Source organism: Pseudochaenichthys georgianus, chromosome 3 (assembly GCF_902827115.2).
Source record: "Pseudochaenichthys georgianus chromosome 3, fPseGeo1.2, whole genome shotgun sequence".
Taxonomy (NCBI): Eukaryota; Metazoa; Chordata; class Actinopteri; order Perciformes; family Channichthyidae; genus Pseudochaenichthys; species Pseudochaenichthys georgianus.
This window is the reverse complement of record NC_047505.1, coordinates 51,564,423-51,579,068: the sequence shown is the minus strand read 5'-3', so window position 1 is coordinate 51,579,068 and position 14,646 is coordinate 51,564,423. Positions and strand designations below refer to the sequence as shown.

General features: G+C 40.9%; 1 protein-coding gene across 4 annotated transcripts in view; it reads right to left on the bottom strand.

Moving 5' to 3' along the window:
* The window catches only part of LOC117441370 (serine/threonine-protein kinase BRSK2-like), a 106,134-nt gene extending 91,742 nt beyond the window's left edge, over positions 1–14,392 (bottom strand). For all 4 annotated transcript variants that reach the window (XM_034077532.1, XM_034077533.1, XM_034077534.1 and 1 more), the window contains exon 1: positions 14,039–14,392. In XM_034077532.1, the coding sequence (XP_033933423.1) occupies positions 14,039–14,126 (88 nt within the window). In that variant the 5' untranslated portion in view covers positions 14,127–14,392. The remainder of the gene's footprint in view (positions 1–14,038) is intronic.
* Positions 14,393–14,646: the final 254 nt, after the last annotated feature.

The window sequence follows — 14,646 nt, the reverse complement described above, 5'->3', positions numbered from 1 at the left end:
CCAACTAAACAATAGGCAGCAAACACAATAACAATTATCAAGCTGTGCAGGCACACTGCTGGACTTGATTAAAGCGCTACCAAGCAATAAGCAATAAACACAATTGACTGGGGACATACTCAGGACACGAGCTCTCAGGTAATGGGACAGAGAGGAAATCACTTCTCTGCTAATGCTGTGTCTTAATTCAGATACTTCCCTTAGTTACACTGCATGCCATACACTATGAACACTTGGGCAGTGTGTGATTTTTGAACAGGTAATGCTGTCTCAAATTGGACAGTGGCTGCTGTGTCTTCCCAGGAAGTGACAATGGCCGCTGTTAGCTATCTAGCTAGCAACATTATCATTTGAACAACCGTAGCTCTTCATGCTTAACAACCACCACCCGTTTAGGGTTCATTGTAAACTGGGTGGTTGTTTTATGTGGAATACATTCAATATTAAACAATTTACGTGGAATGAAAAGTTAATATCACAATCCATAATTATCAGAGCATTACGACACAAGTCATTTGAAGAAGCAACACACACACACACACACACACACACACACACACTGAATATGTCAGCAGCTGCAGCAGACGTGTGTGTGTGTGTGTGTGTGTGTGTGTGTGTGTGTGTGTGTGTGTGTGTGTGTGTGTGTGTGTGTGTGTGTGTGTGTGTGTGTGTGTGTGTGTGTGTGTGTGTGTGTGTGTGTGTGTGTGTGTGTGTGTGTGTGTGTGTGTGCAACACGTTCTCACTCTCATCCCGTCACATATTGACGGACGGTCAGGGCCCCTCCCCGTCGCTATATTACGTACAGGGTACCCCTTGCCCATCATTTTCTACGGGCAGGGCGTCCATAGACCTTCATTGCGGACACAGCGGACCCCTTGCCCGTCAGGCTTCTACGGGAAGGGCGTCCCATAGACCTTCATAATGCCTATTTTAAGGTTCATTTGGCCATTAAAATGCGTTTTGATCTCATTTTATGCGAGTAATGAGTTTTTATTTCGGATTATTTGTGCAGTACATGTACATGATGTTTAGTTTGCTAGTTATGACGAAGATTACTTCATGAATGTGTACACATTCATGGTTGCTAAGGTGGTTGCTATGGACGCTGCAACAGCTCCCAGACCACGTGATCAACAACAATGGCTGTCCTTCGTGTTATTCTCGGTGGAAAAATGCCTATTTTAAGGTTAATTTGGCCATTAAAATGCGTTTTGATGTCATTGTATGCGAGTAATGAGTTTTTATTTCTGATTAGTTGTGCAGTACATGTACATGATGTTTAGTTTGCTAGTTATGACGAAGATTACCTTACGTCTGTGAGGAAAATACATGGGTATTTTTAAAATCTTTTTTTCCTTCTAATTTGTTATTCTTTTCAAAATAACACACTGTTATTTACTCACCAATAACATACAATTATCCTTGCTTTTATTTATTGGTTTAATTCCATAATCTCGGTCTTTTTTGGTGTTCGTCAGGAACTGAATTTCAAAATAAAAATAACCGGAAACAGACGTAGGCCTATAAGGGACAGTTCGAGCATCATTGCGATTGTCAAAATGTTTGAGTTTAGATGGCCGAAGACACTACACTACCCAGAATCCCCAGCTATCGTTGAGGACTACAGTCCCCGTGATTACTCTTCTAGGTCTGGGATTGGATGTTGGAGTGGCAGTGCGCCAAGGTTACAGCGTCAAACAGCTGTGTGAAATGGAACGAAACCACGCCAGACTATCCAAAACTGGAATCGAACGCCCCCCCAGAACTACACACTACACTATTGTGTTTCGCAAAATGTTCTATGGGACGTCTCTACTGAACTTTTTCGTTTTCCCACAATTAGAAGTTGCCAGTATTAAACACATTGGTGTTATCAAATGTAAAACATATAATTAATAAATGGATACAAATCGCTGTCCATAATGCGCAGCATCAATATATAGCATTAATATACCCACATGACAGCTCATTGATACTTTGTAATTCTACTCCACTACAATTCAGAGGTTAACCTGGTATTTTTACTCCACTGCATTTATTTGAGTTACTTTGCAGATTCTGATTAATGATGTGAAATATAAACAACCCTTAAATCAGACTTTAGTTACACCTGAGTAAAATTCAGGTAAGGTGATTGTCAAGTGCCAACAATCAGGAGAGATATTTGATAGTTGGTGCTTGAGAAGACTAAACATGTATCTGCAATTGACATTAATGGAAACGAGTAATAAAGTATATTAATTACTTGTTATTCTCTACTAATAGTTAATTAAAGACTATATATTATGGCTATTTTGCACATCCCTTTCAAGATTTTAAAGGTGTATTGACATATCATTTACACAACTTACGGTGTAGTTATGAAATGAATGAAAAACTTGGGTCACAGGTCCCTCAACAGTGCAGTACAAGACATCTATCAATATGTGTGTACCTCCACCATTAAACTGTCAGATTCTGCACATTTCTTATTCTATCTACATACATAAGAGTATAATCCATATGTATAATATCAGTTAAAATAAGTGCTTCAACATAGTTAACATTGCAGGAAAGCAATATATTAGACGTTAAGTACTTTGTATTTATCTGTAGATAGATACCCCCAACGTTTTTTTCTTATTTAAAAGAAGACCGTAATCTGTTATTTAATGTTTAAATAAAGGTTAATTCGTTTTTCTGTTTTGCACCTCCTCCTATTAATATCTTTGTACATCCTACAACTGTTTTATTGAAGAGATCACTTATAGTATCTTCTTGATTTTTTATATTCTATATTTCTATCACAGACCTTCTACTTTCCCCCTATGAAAGTATATGTACTCTTAATATTTTTTTAATCAAATATAACACATAAAAACAATAATTCAATAACGTGCTTTAACCACTAGGCACACAAGGTACACACAGACACTTATGTACAACATCTGAAGATGTGTAGTTTTATTCATGCTTTCACATAATTTTACAGCATATTGCTATACTATTTCAGAATCAGTATTTACATTCTTACATTCAAAATGCAATCCAATTCAAATCAGTAATATCTTTAAAAACTACAGTCCTTTTTTATCAGCTGTGCACCGTATGGTGTAAATATATCTATGAATTACATCAAATGTAAAAGTCAGCCGAATTAGTGTTGATACTGCAAGGAGACGTATTGTGTGAAGAGAAATTGAGAAGTTTTTTAATTGTTGATATATTTATGATCCACGTCAAGTATTCAATTTCGGCGGCATTTCTTCAGTTTTTCCATAGGTCTTCTCATCAGGGCGCTATAAATAAAGAACTACGGCAGATCTGTAATATTTAATGCAGCCGAACCGTGTATTACAATGCCGTTATGTGATGACTTTCAAAGAGAAAAGCAAGAGCACTCGGAATTAAGTATTATTTTAGTCTTTTCAAATGTTTTCCGGATTTCATATAATATAAACACCAAATCCCAGCATGCATTGCGGCTAAAACATCCAATCAGCGTAGCTGAGAATCTTGGGTAATCGCTCGAAATGCCCACGTCTGTTTCCGGTTATTTTTATTTTTAAATTCAGTTCCTGACGAACGCCAAAAAAGACCGAGATTATGGAATTAAACCAATAAATAAAAGCAAGGATAATTGTATGTTATTGGTGAGTAAATAACAGTGTGTTATTTTGAAAAGAATAACAAATTAGAAGGAAAAAAAGATTTTAAAAATACGAGGCTCTGAGCCCCATGCATTTTCCTCACAGACGTAAGGTAATCTTCGTCATAACTAGCAAACTAAACATCATGTACATGTACTGCACAAATAATCAGAAATAAAAACTCATTACTCGCATACAATGACATCAAAACGCATTTTAATGGCCAAATGAACCTTAAAATAGGCATTTTTCCACCGAGAATAACACGAAGGACAGCCATTGTTGTTGATCACGTGGTCTGGGAGCTGTTGCAGCGTCCATAGCAACCACCTTAGCAACCATGAATGTGTACACATTCATGAAGTAATCTTCGTCATAACTAGCAAACTAAACATCATGTACATGTACTGCACAAATAATCAGAAATAAAAACTCATTACTCATATAAAATGACATCAAAACGCATTTTAATGGCCAAATGAACCTTAAAATAGGCATTATGAAGGTCTATGGGACGCCCTTCCCGTAGAAGCCTGACGGGCAAGGGGTCCGCTGTCCGCAATGAAGGTCTATGGGACGCCCTGCCCGTAGAAAATGACGGGAAAGGGGTACCCTGTACGTAATATAGCGACGGGGAGGGGCCCTGACCGTCCGTCAATATGTGACGGGATGGGAGTGAGAACGTGTTGGTGTGTGTGTGTGTGTGTGTGTGTGTGTGTGTGTGTGTGTGTGTGTGTGTGTGTGTGTGTGTGGTGTGTGTGTGTGTGTGTGTGTGTGTGTGTGTGTGTGTGTGTGTGTGTGTGTGTGTGTGTGTGTGTGTGTGTGTGTGTGTGTGTGTGTGTGTGTGTGTGTGTGTAAGCCAAAGACAAGCATTTCTTCAGCTAATTGAATCACACAAACATGATCTCTCCGTCGAGCCACACTGATACTTTGTTCTTCCTGTTCCCACGCTATTAATGATTTGATGTTTTTATCTGAAATTAATATAGTTTTAACTTTCTTTTCTTGCATCATTAATTTGCTAACAGAAACATCACTGGATACTCTCATAACATCCCTCCATGGGCTATAGGGTGGAATCAGTTGACTGATGTACTCAACACATTGACGCTATGTCACGCTATAGGGCAATGCTCCCTTTAAAGAAAACTGCACAGCTTTATTAACCAACAAGGTCTTTAATGACATCCACTTAAACACAGACAGTGGCAGAACTTCAGTGTTAGTATTATTAGATCTCAGTGCTGTGTTTGACACTGTTGACCACAGCATATTACTAGACCGACTGGAAAACTGGGTGGGACTTTCGGAAACAGTTCTAAATTGGTTTGAATCCTACTTAAAGGACAGAAACTACTTTGTTTCTATAGGTAAATACACATCTGAGTTGACAAATATGACATGTGGGGTTCCTCAAGGCTCCATCTTGGGGCCTCTTCTCTTTAACATCTACATGCTACCACTGGCTCAGATAATGAAAAACAACAAAATAAGTTACCATAGCTATGCAGATGACACGCAAATTTACATAACCATTTCACCAGGAGACTATGCTCCAATTCAAACACTGAGTAAGTGCATTGAACAAATCAATGACTGGATGGGTCAGAACTTTCTCCAATTAAACAAAGATAAAACTGAGGTAATGGTTTTTGGAGCCAAGGCAGAACGTATAAAAGTTAGCGCTGAGCTTCAGTCTGCAATGTTCAAAACAACAGATCAAGCCAGAAATCTAGGTGTAGTCATGGACTCTGACCTGAGTTTCAACAGTCACATTAAAACAGTTACTACATCAGCCTACTATCACCTAAAGAACATATCTAGGATTAAAATACTAATGTCACAGCAGGATTTGGAAAAACTTGTCCATGCCTTTATCTTCAGTAGACTGGACTACTGCAATGGTGTCTTCACAGGTCTCACCTAAACATCTATTAGGAAGCTGCAGCTGATTCAGAACGCCGCTGCTCGAGTCCTCACTGACACTAAGAAAGTGGATCACATCACTCCTGTTCTGAAGTCTTTACACTGGCTTCCTGTGTGTCAAAGAATATATTTCAAAATACTGCTGCTGGTTTATAAAGCACTGAATGGTTTAGGCCCAAAATACATGTCTGACCTCCTGCTAAATGATGAACCATCCAGATCTCTCAGGTCTTCAGGGACTGGTCAGCTTTCTGTCCCCAGAGTCAGAACTAAACATGGAGAAGCAGCGTTCAGTTATTATGCTCCAGACATCTGGAACAAGCTCCCAGAAACCTGCAGGTCCGCTGCAACTCTGACTACTTTTAAATCCAGGCTGAAGACTTTTATTTTTGTCGCTGCTTTTAATTGAACTATTCATATCTTAGACTGCACTGTAACTTTTATCCATGTACTTTTTCATTTAATGTTTAATTGAACTGTTCATATCTTAAACTGCACTGTAACTTTTAACTTGTATTTTTTCTTTTAATGTTTATTTTATTAGCTTTTCTTTTTAATGACTGATTTTAAATGCCATTTTCTTAATGTCTTTCATTTTTTGTAAGGCACTTTGAATTGCCTTGTGTTGAAAAGTGCTAAATGAATCAACTTGCCTTGCCTTGCCTTGCCTTGATGGAGGCATACAACTATGTGCAGCCCCTCAGGACCCTCAGCATTACAAGGAAAACCTCCCAAAGAAACCACTCGATTAACGGAGAAAATGTTTATAAACCAATATTCTGATTCTGATGTGAGACTGTGGATAATTGGTCGGCCTCTGAAGATGTAGATCGTGCCTCCTCCTCCCGATAATGACTCATTTGAGCAGCATGGATACAGAGGTAACCCTCACATAGAGGAGCCCCCCTCCTCTATGTGAGGAGAGAGTCAGTGAGCGATGTAAAGGAAACATAGGAGCAATAGAGATACAGAGAGGTAGAGAGAAAGATGGGGGGTAGTTTCTCCGTCTTTGTTAATGGCTCAGGCGAAACCACCCCCCCTCTTCAGAGGGGGGGGGTGGTTCAAAAAAAGAAGAGAGCATTCCCCTGGTCGCCATGGTAACCGAGCCCTCAGCTGGGGGTACTGTATGGGAAAAGGCAGGAGGGGGAATATAGGGGGGGTTTGACACAAGCCATAATTTTGATTATCCCCCTTCCCTGTCTGCAGAGCAATCCTCCCAGCAGACTTTTGTCTACGAGCAGTATATCCTCCCCCGTTTGGAGCGCGCTCTTTAAAACTACTGTTTTGTTTTTTTAAATGTTAATTAGGCAGATGCACAGCAAGGTGTGAAAAAAGCAACTCAGAAAGAGAAGAGAACATGTGTTTCTAGATGCCACAAGCCTTTTTATTTATCCAAAACTGCTCACTGAGTGCTAAAAGTCAGATCAGTGCATAAAACATTGGGTATGAATTTAATCTACCGGATGCTCAGCTTCAAAATAAGTCCCAAATGGTGTTATATAGTACGTTTTCCAGCCACAAGGAAGGCCAACATGTGGGCTGCAACAGGCTAGATAAGGCTTGTTGACCATATCAGCTCACTGGGTGCTAAAAGTCAACAAAACAGATGCTGATTCCTTCAAGCTTTGTCTCCCCTCCCTGATAAAAAAACAGAGACTGCTGTAAACTGAAATTCAATTTTTCTCTCCATGTATGCAAATGAGGAGCCATAAATATTTTGTGTTGTTTTATATTTAATGCAGCATAATGAAGAAAAGCTAAATAAAACACATTGAAGGCTTTGAAAAATACCTAATTTAGTCCAAATACTCATTAAACGTTCAGGCATTTAAATTAATGTGCGCACACACACACACACACACACACACACAGAAACCCACGTATGTGTGTATATATAGCCTACATGTGCATGTGAGGCAGTGAGAGTCATGGGAGTGTTCCCACCTGCAACCTGCTGATAATGAAGCTATATTTCAGTCACCTAAAGGCAGCCATCTGTGCTGGGGCTCTCACTGCTGCCCACACTACCCCCACCACACACACACACACACACACACACACACACACACACACACACACACACACACACACACACACACACACACACACACTCACAGCATGGCTCTACTGGAGCCAAGGGACTACAGTCTTTAGGATTTTCCACGTCAATAACATGACACTTTCATTACAACACAACAGTGACACACACACACACACACACACACACACTCCAGGTTACAGCCAAATACAAGTGAAGGATGTCTTTGTATTCCCGGGGATTTTGTGAATGTTGACCAGTTTGATGGAATCCAAGTCCTCTGGTAGATTAGTGCATGATGTATATTTGACTGCACGTCGGTGATGTAGCCTGGATAATCAAGCTCCTGAAGAGACAACAAGCTCATTGTCTGCTATGCTTTATCGTTACAGTTTTACTTCTCATTTAACTGTTCTCACACAGACACACACGCTCTCTTATGGCAGCGAGCAATTTACTGTATAAGGACACACAAAACAATATGTGAAAATATCTGAATTAAGTATTTTATGGAAGCATGGATGTCCCGGCCAACAAGTCGTTTTTTACAGACAGTGAATGGCACTCATATTTTACACACCTACAGGCAGCCTTAAAAAATCTACTTCCTTTAAACTTCCTGTTTACCAACAAAGTGTTACGGTACGTCCACACAGCAGCTTCAGAAGAAACTTCCACCGCTTCCAACGCTTCTCTGTCCGTTGACTTTGAATGGGGATGACGTCACTTTGCCTCGCTTTTCGCCGAACTGCATTGTGGGGGAGCGAAGCGAAGATTTCCAGGATCTCCAGGATTCCAAAGTTGAGCAATGTTCAACTTTTGAAGCTGAGCTGGAAGCGCCAGCCAATCAAACACGTTTATGCAAATCTGACAGTAGAAGCGCTAGCCAATCAAACCGCGTGTAAGCAGGGAGAACCAGACCGCAGTTCATTTCCTCATATTCCAAACGAGAAGTTACGGTAGCAAATCACCCGGTTCTTTACGACCAGAACTATTAACGGGATACAAACCGGAGGAACCAGGCATGGAGGGAGGTGGCAGAGACAGTGGGGGAAACTGGTAGGTTCTCGCCTGTTTGGGGAGTTTATATATATATATATTGCTCCCATAAAATCCCCGGAGTTTTTTGCTTTGTATGTCGGGGGCGGGAGATTCATGTGATTGGTTGTTGGTTGCGTTGCTCGCAAAAAATCCCCAAGCTGTCAGACACGCCCAGCTCCAAGATCTTCAAGATTTTTGAAAAGCTGCTGTGTGGACGTACCGTTAAGCGCAGATGGGAGACCTTGGTCGTATACAGTGAGGTAAAAAAAGAGAGGACAAGAGGAAGTGGAAACACTATCCTCAAATACAAGTAAAAGTTCTGATCGTATATTGTTACTCAAGTAGAAGTACAGAAATATTATCAGAAAATGCATTTTGAGCATGAATAGTTAAAGTACTCAGAATCCAGAACGGTTATTTTCATAGTTTCAAAAATATAATTATTTGTTTTATATCACCAACAAATACATGTCATATCATTTTAATGTTGTAGTTTGTCAATGTCAAATCTTAACACTCATTATCAGCTATCTGAAACAATCTGCACTCTTTCTACTTCCTGTTTATCCACAGACTGTAAAGATCTTGGTCTGCAGTAAGAACAAGAGGAGTTTCAGATTCAGTCTTGTAGTGATCATCGAGTGGCCATTGTCTCAGGAGGAAAGATGAAACCATGACAACCGTCCCAACTGTTGGCGAACACTTCGAAAATTAGCGCTATATGGCGCCTGGGAAGCCAGTGTAAAAGAAAAACTTCAATCCCCCCACAGACACATGAAGACACACAGACTAATTGTTCAGAGTCAGCACAGCCTCTCGTCATTCGGCTTCGACCAGCAGACACACACCATGAAGGCATTGTTCCAACTGTAACTGGGAACAAAGAGGAAAAGCATTTATCTGAGATGGAATTCAAAACACTAGCCTCAGAGCTAAAGCTAACAGCTGTTGCAAACACTTTGCATCACTCACAGATAAAGACACTGCTGTTTTCTGAGGTTTGAAACCTGATTCATTTGTTTTTGTTCACGGACAAATATGTAGTCCTTTATTGGTGCAGGAAGTCAGCAAATAAGTCCACTGGACTGGTGGTCAACGGTTTTCTGAACATGGTTGTTGTTCTACGACATGTAATACCTTGGTAAACACCCTACTGATGAATGTGAAAACGGTGGTTGCTAACAAGTGTCTAAATGAGACGACTAAGCGTCATCACGCCCATTATTAGCCCCCTTTATTCTTAGCGGAGATGACGAGTCATGTGACCGTGCTGTAGTTCCTTTATAGCCTTATGTTAGCTGTTTAGTTCAACATCAAGTGGTGTTTATATCTGGAGATTATCCTGCTAAACAAAAAGGTTTGCTGCTCATCAATTAAGAAAATACAGAGTTTGCATAGCATACGTTAATGGTGCAAGAAGTGCGATTGCACCCCTCAAAGTGGATTCCCTTTGAAAAACACGCTGCAGTTAAAGGTGGGGTAGGTACGTTTCAGAAACCGGCTCGAGATACACTTTTTGATATAGTCCATGGAATGCTCTTAACATCCCGATAGCAATGAATATCTGAAGTGCTTTGACAACAAATCCATACAAAAATTTCATCTGTAGAAGCCGTAATACTGTAAAAAGTACAACCAATCGATTGGATGGCCTACCTGCCTGTCAGCCTTCCATCGGGGCACACATTTATCTCGTGCCCTCATTGGTCATGTGCGCGTTCGTGTGTGTTGGAGGAGGGGCTCTGTAAGGAAGTGGCAGATTTTCTCCAGTTGTGTATTTTCAAATTCTAGCGATCTCGAGCCGGTTTCTCAAACTTACCTACCCCACCTTTAAGATTATCTAAAGTGTGGAAATATTTTACACATGGATCAAACAATGTGGGGCACTACAAACTCTGGACATTTAAAAAGGCTTTTTGCAGCAGGACAACTTTTTGCACAAACATTTGTAGACAGCTGTTCACTTCATGTCGGCACACAAGCATGAACGTTTCTGTTAGGAATATCCACACTTATTTGTTTTAACAAAGTTTGTTCATCACGACCATGGTATTGTTGCACTGCTGCAGCTTACATCATGCGCCATCTAACGGTTTTGGGTCGTTTAATATTTTACTTTGCTTTAGTGCTCTTGTATGGCTGAGGTAAAAGGCCTAAGCGAACAGAACGGGCTGTTGGCAAACTATTTGCCAGTGACCTTAACTGACTCTAGTGTTGAAATGAATCTATGTCATAACCAAAGTTCTTGATATGTAATTTGAGCAAATTCATTGTTGTAATATTTAAATATAATAAAAAAATTACAAGTTACAAAATAATGGTTTGTTGATGCAATACGCTGCCAGATGTGGGTTGCAGAATATGTTCATCTTAAAACAGTCCTTCAATTATTCAAACATCAAATTGTAATCAGAAACAGAACCATGTAATAAGGTATTATGCTGTGCCACACACACACACACACACACACACACACACACACACACACACACACACACACACACACACACACACACACACACACACACACACACACACACACACACAACACACACACACCACACACACACACACACACACACACACACACACACACACACACACACACACACACACACACACACACACACACAGAGAGCGTGGGCTTGCTCTGCTGCTCTGCACTTGGAGATTTAATGAAATACGGGTATCCCGGTCTGTGCCTCCGATTTATACTAAAAGCCTAGGAAAAGCAAAGTATCACTCTCACACACTCACACACACACACACACACACACACACACACACACACACACACACACACACACACACACACAACCAGTTTCACAGACACTCACAGATTCAGTCAGTGAAACATTGCTCTGACGAGTGGTGCAGGAATGAGTCCTACACCTCGGGTTTGAGTCAGCATCCTGTTGCCTCGATTGGAAGTCAGTGCATTTTTTAATGTGTTTTTTACGGTAGCCGAAAAGTGCAAACGCGTTACAACGGCCCAAATGTTAACCATGAAGATAAACGAGCTGAAGCTTCAGAAACCATTCAAATACAAACATGTGCCAAGACACACAGAAGAAACATCTTCATCAACTTGACAACACATGCGCAGCGTTTGCAAAAAGCGCCGAACGAACACAACGGAAACTGTTTCCAGGGGACACTAAAAAGTGACGCACACAGCTGAGACCCGAGCGCTTGTTGACGTTGGGGGGTAATAAAGTTGGTCAACTGTCACTGTTGTTTCAAATTTGCGAAAAATGTTTTATCGGCTTATTTAACAATGTGGTGACTTTCCTAATTCCTGCAGGAGCCCACTCCCGATGTCCCGTTTTTTTTTTTTTTAATACTTTATTTTTAATTTGTAGACAATACAGAGGAAAAAAACAAACAAGTACCATACAACATACAGGTCACTGGGGTAATACATCATCAACATGTTCTCAGCAATTATTCTTGTGATATGGGAAGATCTCCCTCACAACGGGTTCACAACCAATCTGTGTGAAACAGTAGAAGCAGAGTTATGAACGAATTATAGACTATTGTACCAAAAGGAGTAAAGCAAAATAAAATAAATATCTCAGGGTTATGTGATCCCCCTCTTCATGTGCAAAACCCATTTGGACCAGTAATTGTCACATTTCTCACGACAGAGTCTTAGAGAAAAAGTCAGCCTCTCCATGCGAAACAAGTCATTTACAATGTTTATCCATTCCTTTGTTGGTGGATCTTTCACAAGCCATTCTTTGGTGATTGCCTTGTTGCTGGCTGTCAGTAATATTTTAAGAAGATACTTGTCCCGAACACTAAATTCCACTGGTATATTAGCTAAATAAATCCCCTCAAAACTGTTTGGAATCTCAAAGCCAAGAATTGAATTTATTTCCGTTATTATAGATAGCCAATGGGGTTTGATCACTGGACAGTTCCAGAATATGTGGAAGTGATCAGCCACCGATGTCCCGTTGTCATGAAGAATATCCCAAATATCCAAACTTGTAAAATAAAATGTGAAAACAAGAAAGAACATGGTACTAAAGGTTATGGAATGTTTGATCTAAAACACTACAGCATGCATTTGAAATAGCGAGTTATTACTCAGAAACTTCACGTCTAATGTTTAGATGGTATTCTTAAAAAGTCTCTGATATATGAATTCCAATGTGTCCTTATTTCTCATGGGTCCTGAATCTGATGCAAGGTTTTCTTGGCAAACTCAACTGGAAACGTTAACATCCTTTTTCACACCTGAACAGCACAATGATATGCAGCTCGATACTAAAGGTTGTTTAGTTGGTCCATCCGCATTATATAAACGGTAAATTAAATGTTAGAAACATCTTCCACTTTACCACAACAACACAACTCAACAGCACCACAATCTACAGCCTCCAAGATCAGCTGCATCAACACTGAGCAGTCCCAAGAAGAACTGAACCCAAAATAAATCTTGAAGAACTGGAGATCCCTCTTTGGTTTGACTTCTTCACGAGCAGCCATTGATAAACCTCACATGGATGTATCTTAAGGCCGTCCTTTGCTAAGATCCAGTCGAACAACGCTCGATTAGTTGATTCAATCAACATTTGATTCACAAAGAATGTTTTAAAAGCACAACTTTAAATCCATATTGTGTATGATGTTTGCTCTTTCAAGTTTATCGGAAGTCATTCAGCATGAAATAAGGATAACATCAACTAATTGAATAAAGACATTGTAGGCCACTAAGACCAAAAACAACACATTAATCCACTAGGAAGGGGCATTCCTAATGTTTCCTATGTATAACTGCCGACTGAAACTTACAGTGAGGCCTACGAGTAACACTACATATGAGGCAAGGAGAAAAGGAACTCAGAAGACTGCACCATTAGAACACATTTGCAGAATTGTGTGATGTTGCAGCTGCATAGTGTGTGTGTGTGTGTGTGTGTGTGTGTGTGTGTGTGTGTGTGTGTGTGTGTGTGTGTGTGTGTGTGTGTGTGTGTGTGTGTGTGTGTGTGTGTGTGTGTGTGTGTGTGTGTGTGTGTGTGTGTGTGTGTGTGTGTCGGACAGTGCAGCAGCATCACTGCCTCTTCTGCGGAGAGAGCAGCCTCAGCAGATGGATGCTTTAACGGAATTACAGACAAGAAAAATCACAAGGGCCCATTATCAGGGAGCCCTCTCTGCCTGACAACAAGGATTAAAGGCACACCACCACCACCACCACCACCACCACAGTGTCATCATCATCATCAGCACGGAGGCAGCACATCTCAAAGCCGCATCCGCCAGAAACACCCGCACTTTAGAGACATTTCCCATTCAGAACCCGCAGCGGCGATGCAACATAATGCACCCCGGGTTTGAGGCGTGTTGAAGCGGGGAGCCCTGCCAGCAACTCCCGCATCTGGAGGCTTTCACTAACCTGTCTGTCCTTTGCCCAGCGTCTTCTCCAAGCGGTACGGTCCCACATAGTTGGCGTAATGCCCGCTGTCCTTAACCGATGATGACATTTTATTAAATTGTTGGTTGTGAGATAACTCGCAGGGAGTGAGTTTATTTTTTATTTTTGGGGAGATAAAGTGCAAATCCGCGGCGCAGTTGAGTTTGCCTCGGTCGGCGTTCCTGTCTTTTTGGCTGCAATATATGAGTCTCCCTGTGCGTGCGTCAAGGTGTGTGTCTCCGGGTCCGGGGTTCGGTTCCTCAGTGCGGCTCAGATGGCGGGTTTGAGTCCGGGTGTCATGGTGTTGGTGCCGGAGGAGCGGGTCGCTGCAGCCCCGTTGGGTGTGATCTGATGATGGGACAGCATCTACTGCTGGCGCTCAGCAGCCTGCGTCAGCAAACACTCAACATTAACACACACTTCCGGTTGTCCCTTTCAAAATATAAGCTGATCCATTCAACTTAATTATTATAATAAAGCTTTATTTATATAGACCATTTCATATACCAGGTGCAGCTGACACAATGGCAAACATTATACATTAAAACTGAAAATTCACCTCAGATCAGGAGGTAAGAGCTTTCTGGAAA